The 7,500-nt window shown below is 36.9% G+C and overlaps 1 protein-coding gene across 3 annotated transcripts in view; it reads left to right on the top strand.

Annotated features, from left to right (window-relative positions):
- LOC115226555 (syntaxin-7) overlaps window positions 1–7,500 on the top strand; it is a 42,812-nt gene that overhangs the window by 5,746 nt on the left and 29,566 nt on the right. For all 3 annotated transcript variants that reach the window (XM_029797558.2, XM_029797557.2, XM_036515037.1), the window contains exon 2: window positions 3,763–4,017. In XM_029797558.2, coding sequence (XP_029653418.1) covers window positions 3,945–4,017 — 73 coding nt within the window. In that variant the 5' untranslated portion in view covers window positions 3,763–3,944. The remainder of the gene's footprint in view (window positions 1–3,762; window positions 4,018–7,500) is intronic.

Below are 7,500 nucleotides of genomic sequence, written 5' to 3'. Positions count from 1 at the left end.
ATATATATATATAAGTGTATATATATATATATATATACATATATATGTGTATGTATATATATATATACATATATATATATACATATATAAGTGTGTGTATGTATATATATATACATATATAAGTGTGTGTATGTATATATATATACATATATAAGTGTGTGTATGTATATATATATACATATATAAGTGTGTGTATGTATATATATATACATATATATAAGTGTGTGTATGTATATATATATACATATATATAAGTGTGTGTATGTATATATATATACATATATATAAGTGTGTGTATGCATATATATATATACATATATAAGTGTGTATATATATATATATATATATTTATATATATATATATATCAGAGCAAAAAATGGAACAAGGATGTAACAGCTAACAACACATTCAGACAGTTAGATGATTGAAAAAAGGACGGGGAAAAACAAGGACGGGTCATTTGGAGCTTTCAAACATCAGTTGAGAAGCAGATAGTCTTTGCAGTTTCGGCCGGTTTATCTTTTGATCTCCTATAAATATATATATATATATATATATATCTTGCAAACAACTTGCACATGCAAGTGCTACCAGTTAAAAGCTCCGTATACTGGAAGCTAGCAAGTGTATGGGGTCATCAGGAGAGAATGTGCGCCGTTTCGGGGCCTACCTCTTGATGGCATCAATGCGCACTGGCCCCCCCTCACTGATATGAGGCTCCGCTTGCTAGATCGGCTGGTTATGAAGAACTCAATATACTTCTAGCCATCGTTCATCGTCTCTTTTTAACCAAATCCAGTGGCTAACCTTCTCCACTGTAGATTGGATATCAGTCATGGTGGTATTGACTTTACGATGAGTTAGGCCTAGCGATAACAACAGTCGTCTCACGCTGTGTCCAACAAACCCTCTACATCCGACTTCAATAGGAAAATGTTCCGCTTTCCAGCCTGCGTCTTCACATTCCTCGAGGAGGTTTTCATAATGGTTCAATTTTCGAGCCCGAGCGGCGTCCATATTATCTTCGTGAGGAACCGTTAGCTCGACTATATTTACAACTTTCTTTCTTTCACACCACATCAAAATATCTGTTTTTTTCGTAACTGGGATGGGAGAGAAAACCCGGCACCCAGGTAAATCTGCAGTTACCTCCCAATAGCCGTTCCACTTTTCATTTTTCTCAGGAAAAATATATATAACGGGAAAGTTTACGAAAATAAACAAAAGACGAAGGCAGATGGAATACAAGCAAACAAATGTGTTAGTATAGCGCTCAGGAATAGAAATAGAAAAAGTCTTTTATGTTTCGAGCCTACGCTCTTCGACAGAAAGATACACAGAAAAAAAACAAGGAGAGAAAAAAAATGCGTGTAGGAGCTAACGATCTATCATGGCATACTATATATATATATATATATATGTATATATAGATAGATGGATAGATAGATACACACATACACATACATGTTATTAACACTTAATAGATGTAGTGGAGGCACTGGAAGATTAAGAGAAAAATTAAACCCTAAATACTCAAGCAAAATAGATTTCTTGAATCTTGAGGAGGATTCTTGGAGGTGGTGAATAATATCTGTTACCTAGGTGACCTAATTAGCAGTGGAAGAAGATGCTCTGAAAGCATAACGTGACCTGGGCTCTCCAGCTATCTATCTGCGGCTTTATATAGCTATGGTGCGACCTCACCTGGAATTTGCATCACCGGTTTGGAACCCCTATCTTGCCCAGGATATTAATCGTGTGGAAGCTGTTCAGCGACGTGCAACCAAGAGAATACCCTCCATCAGGCATTTGCCATATTCTGAACACCTTACTTCCCTGGGGACACATTGAAACTCCGACATCTGGCAGCTGACTTGGCAGACACCCATAAAATTATCAACCATCTTACTAACAATAACTCTGAGCACCTTTTCAAACTCCACCCGTCTAACACCCGAGGACATATTTACAAAATCAGAAAACAGCACAGCTCCCATGACTTTCGGAAACATTTTTTCATGCTGAGAGTTGCTGAAGCATGGAACAGACTGCCGGCATCAGTTGTTAGTTGTTGGAGCACTGCATCCTTCAGAACTTCCATGCTTTCTGAGATTCACCAACATTACACCTGATTTTCTCCCCTCCATACACACACAAGCATGTATCTGACTCATACACTGTTCGCTTTCCAGACATTTGTACATTACTGCAGATGCTTTATACGCACTTTCTGACAAGTTGTGGTGCACCCGAGCACTGTATACAATAATTTCATTATTATTATTATTTAAAAACTCCACCCGTCTAACACCCGTGGACATGTTTACAAAGTCAGAAAACAGCACAGCTCCCATGACTTTCGGAAACAATTTTTCACGCTAAGATTTGCTGAAGTATGGAACAAACTGCCAGCATCAGTTGTTAGTTGTCGGAGCACTGCATCCTTCAAAACCACCACCCAAGAAAACATTGACGTGTTCACACACATGAAGTTGAGGGGGAAATAACACACACACAAATATATACACTTTCACATGCACACACACACATACATAACTTTAAAAAGCACCATCCGTACGTGGTCGATGCCAGCGCCACCTTGACTGGCTTTCTTGCCGGTGGCACGTAAAATGCACCAACCGATCGTGGCCATTGCCAGCCTCCCTTGGCACCTGTGCTGGTGGCACGTAGAAAGCACCCACTACACTCACGGAGTGGTTGGCATTAGGAAGAGCATCCAGCTGTAGAAACACTGCCAGATCAGACTGGAGCCTGGTGCAGCCTCCTGGCTTCCCAGACCCCAGTCGAACCATCCAACCCATGCCAGCGTGGAAAACGGACGTTAAATGATGATGATGATGATGATATATATACCAAGAATTCACATGGACCTTGAACCCACAAGAGTAAACAAGAGAGACAGAGAAAGGCAGAAACAAGGAAAATGCCACTTATAGTTGAACACTATACAAATATTCTTTCAAAAAAACTTTTCTTTTAATTTTTCTAAATTTAATTATTTAATCATTACAGTTGAAATGGTCTCAAATAACCGAAACTGGTACTGAAATGTTCTTTATAAAATTATTTTAGCATTTTCTATCTTGACTTGTTTTTTCATATATATATATATATATATTCTGCTGCTTTAAATAAAGCATATTACTCTACCACTGGTATTTGAGTACTCTTTTTTCCACCTTGTTTCACATTTATGTGTTTACTCCAGTATATATATATATATATATATATATATTATATATATATGTATATATAATATATACATATATATATATATAAGGTTATCCCAAAAGTTCGTAGAAAGTCTTGGAAAATAATGGTCTTTATTTTGAGGAATAATTTTTGCTGTTTTTTTGTTAGTACTGGCGAGTAAAAATTCAATTTTCGCAAGTGTTTACGAACTTTTGGGACAAACCTAATATATTATATATATATGTATATATATATATATATATATATATAGTGGTTTAATAAATTATGTGATTGGGTATTATCTGGTAGTTGATTATTGATTAAGATGTATTTCTCCATTTTCTTATTTTGTATATATATATATATATAACGGGAAACTTTATGAATATAAACAAAAGACGAAGGCAGGTGGAATACAAACAAATAATTGTATTAGTATAGCGCTCAGGAATATAAATAAAACAAGTCTTTTATGTTTCGAGCCTACGCTCTTCAACAGAAATGCATTCATTTTATTTTCACCCCAATAATTTCTTTTTTGTTTTCAGAATAATCTGATTTCCTTGCCAAACATACACATCTGCTGGACATCTAGCAGAACCCCCTACATCTGGTGAACACATAGAGGACCCTTATATCCAGTACACATCTGGTGAGCATCTAGCAGGTATCATTCATAGCAGAGAGGCATCCAGCAAGGTTTCTTCATCCCGCGTGGTGTTGACCAGTCATGGCATCGTACGGGCAACTTGGCAATGATCGAGGCTATTCCTCATACCAGTCGGGTGGACAAAGCTACAGCCGTAAGTATTCTTTTCTCTTATATTCTGCTCCTGATGTCCAGTGTTGGACTCTGGCCACCTTGGGGCACAGCCGGTCAAGGGGTTTTAAAAGAGTTTCCGTACTCTAGTATTGGATCTTTTCCTTTTGAACGGCAAACAATTTCTAGTTAACTAAACACTTTAAAACTTCGTATACTGGTAGAATGTGTCAAAATAAAACATTTTCTGGATCTTTTCCTTTTGAAGGCCTGATTTCAACACAATTTCTAGTTTACTAAACACTTTAAAACTTCGTATACTGGTAGAATGTGTCAAGATAAAACATTTTTTCTCTTGGCTTTCTTGAGAAAATTGTAATTTGTTTGTTTAACGTAGTTTAATTTTTCGAATTTTAACCAATCCTATGCTCTCTTTTGAGCTAAAATCATTTGCTGCATCTAAAACTGAGACAACATATACACACGCTTTCCCTATACGTACAGAAAGCGTGTGTATAAAATTATAAAATCTTTTTGTTTGTTAATTGTTTAACCCTTTCGTTACCAAACCGCCCAAAGCCGCCCGAAAAAAATTTTGGTTAATGTGACCAAACTGCCCGAATTTACCTATTCATATTTAAATGAGAATATCAGAGCAAATCTCTTTAGTACATTCGTGAAAACACGTGATTATGCTTCGTAAACAGTTAATCTACAGTTTTGTACAACGATCGACATGTAATTTTAATTCCCTGAATTTTGGGAGATTTTTTTCCACATTTTTTTCGGCATTTTTTTGATTAAGAACCCTTTCTTTAATTATGTTCCAAATATCACATTAAAATGTTGATAAGTAAAAAAGTTACAGTTATTTAATGAAACAAGCCTAGATTCATGATTATTTTAGAATTTAATTGAAACTCATGAGGGGTGTATTTTGTCAGAAATATAGTAACAAAAGGGTTAAATCATTTTCCATTGCTTTCATTTTTTTTTACACCGCGTAACAATTAATTAATTAACAATTAAGAAAAAAAAAAAATTATGGTTAGGGTTAGTTACAGGATGTTTCTCAGTTTTAGACGCAGCAAATGATTTTAGTTGAATGGAGGTAATCGATTGGTTAAAATTGCTGAAATGCTCGGATTTTCAGACGAAATATCTTACAAACTATAGAATTTTCTCAATAAAACCAAGAGAAAAATGATGTTTTTCTAAACACATTCTCCAGTATATAAGTTTAAAAGTGTTTAGTTACTAGAAATTGTGTTGAAATCTGCCGTTCAAACGGAAAAGTTCCCTAGTATTTATACTTTGGCTTTTGTAAACCTTTATGTCAGGGCTTTGAGTAAAGAATCATGGCTGAGTGGTTAGGATCTTCGCTTCATGATCATTAGGTTTTGAGCTCGATTCCCTGTGGGGCTTTGTGTCCTTAAGGATGACACTTTATTTCACGTTGATCCAGAGAATTTATCACCCCTGATATAGGAAACGTTGTAAATGGCACCCCACCCCATCATCATCATCGTTTAACGTCCGTTCTCCATGCTAGCATGGGTTGGATGGTTCGACTGGGGTCTGGGAAGCCAGAAGGCTGCACCAGGCTCCAGTCTGATCTGGCAGTGTTTCTACAGCTGGATGCCCTTCCTAACGCCAACCACTCCGTGAGTGTAGTGGCTGGTTTTTACGTGCCAGGCGAAGCTGGCAACGGCCACGATCGGATTGGTGCATTTTATGTGCCACCGGCACAGAAGCCAGTCAAGGCGGCGCTGGCATCGGCCACGATTCAGATGGTGCTTTTTACATGCCACCGGCACGGAAGCCAGTCAAAGCGGCACTGGCATCGGCCACGATTCGGATGGTGCTTTTTACGTGCCACCGGCACGGAAGCCAGCCTAGGCGGCACTGGCATTGGCCATGTTAAATATGTTATATGCAGCTGCGGCAGTATTTAATTAAAACAGCCATCTATGTATCATAGTGAATGCATACACACTGCTAAAGAAATCACTAAAAATGCATTGTCATTCTGTACTTCTTTTCCAGCCACACTTTCTAATTAATCCACCAAATTTAATTGGTGCTCGACTTTGTATTTGCAAATTGTACCTGCCTCAAGAAATTAATAACAAGGTATATGGATTGTTGTATTGATACCTGGACAATTTAGTGAAGCAGGTTCCATTTCCATGAACTGCTTTTAAGTGCTTTTAAATCTGGGCTAATACCTCTTCAAAAAAACGGATTCACCTGAATATATTTAGCCCCTATTTTTCCTTCATACATATATGTGTGTATATATTATGTTTATGTATATGTAGGCGTAGGGGTGGCGTGTGGTAAGTAGCTTGCTTACAAACCACATGGTTCCGGGTTCAGTCCCATTGCGTGCACCTTGGCAAGTGTCTTCTACTATAGCCTCGGGCCAACCAAAGCCTTTGTGATGGATTTGGTAGAGGGAAACTGAAAGAAGCCTTTCGTATAATGTATATATATATATATGCATGTGTGTGTATATGTTTGTGTGCCTGTTTGTCCCGCCAACATCGCTTGACAACCGAGGCTGATGTGTTTCGTCCCCGTAACTTAGTGGTTCGGCAAAAGAGGACCGACAGAATAAGTACTAGGCTTACAAAGAATAGGTCCCGGGGTCGATTCGCTCGACTAAAGGCGGTGCTCCAGCATGGCCACAAGTCAAATCTGTAAACAAGTAAAAGAGTAAAGAGTATATAGTCACTTGTTTCAATGGTTCGACTGTGGCCATGCTGGTGCACCCCCTTGAAGAACGTTAGTTTGGTGAATCTCCCTCAGAACTTCTTTTCTAAGCCTGATACTTATTCTATCAGTTTATGCTGCCAAACCACTATGTTAAGGACACACAGACATGAGCACCAGTCGTCAAGCAGACTTCTTATCATATAGTTTCATAATAAATATATATGCATTTTTTATATATATTAAATTATATGTGTATCCTGTTGCATGTATTAATATTTTTGGAGTTCTTTATAATCTCTGACGAGGCCTATGGTTATATATAAGTAACCTATTTTTAAATACCTACAACCTCAATACAATTGACAACTATAGGCACTGGAAAAAAAAACTACTTTTATCCACAGGCTGAAACAGCTGTAAGGAGTGATTTTAATGATTTCAATAATTTATATTATGATTTTTGTAATTTGTATTCTTATCTTATATGTATTGAATTATAATGTATATATGTATGCTATTAAGGTCCTCATTTTTGTTAAATAAATAAATAAGTCAACATTCTGATATCTGAAAGCTGAATGAACCATCTAAATTGTTTTTTTTCATTTGTATTATATATATATATATATATATATTTATATATATATATATATCTGTAAAATAATATGTGACAAATATTCAATAGCCAAGATAAAACTCCGTGTTTCGGATGCCGAAGTGGAAATCCAACACCATCTCTTTCGGTTATCTGGTTATCTGGGGAGGTGGGGTGGTTGGTTACTTTGACCCACCCTAGTGTGCAACTGGT

The sequence above is a fragment of the Octopus sinensis genome, linkage group LG30 (genome assembly GCF_006345805.1).
Source record: "Octopus sinensis linkage group LG30, ASM634580v1, whole genome shotgun sequence".
Taxonomy (NCBI): domain Eukaryota; kingdom Metazoa; phylum Mollusca; class Cephalopoda; order Octopoda; family Octopodidae; genus Octopus; species Octopus sinensis.
This window is presented reverse-complemented; position numbering and strand designations above follow the sequence as displayed.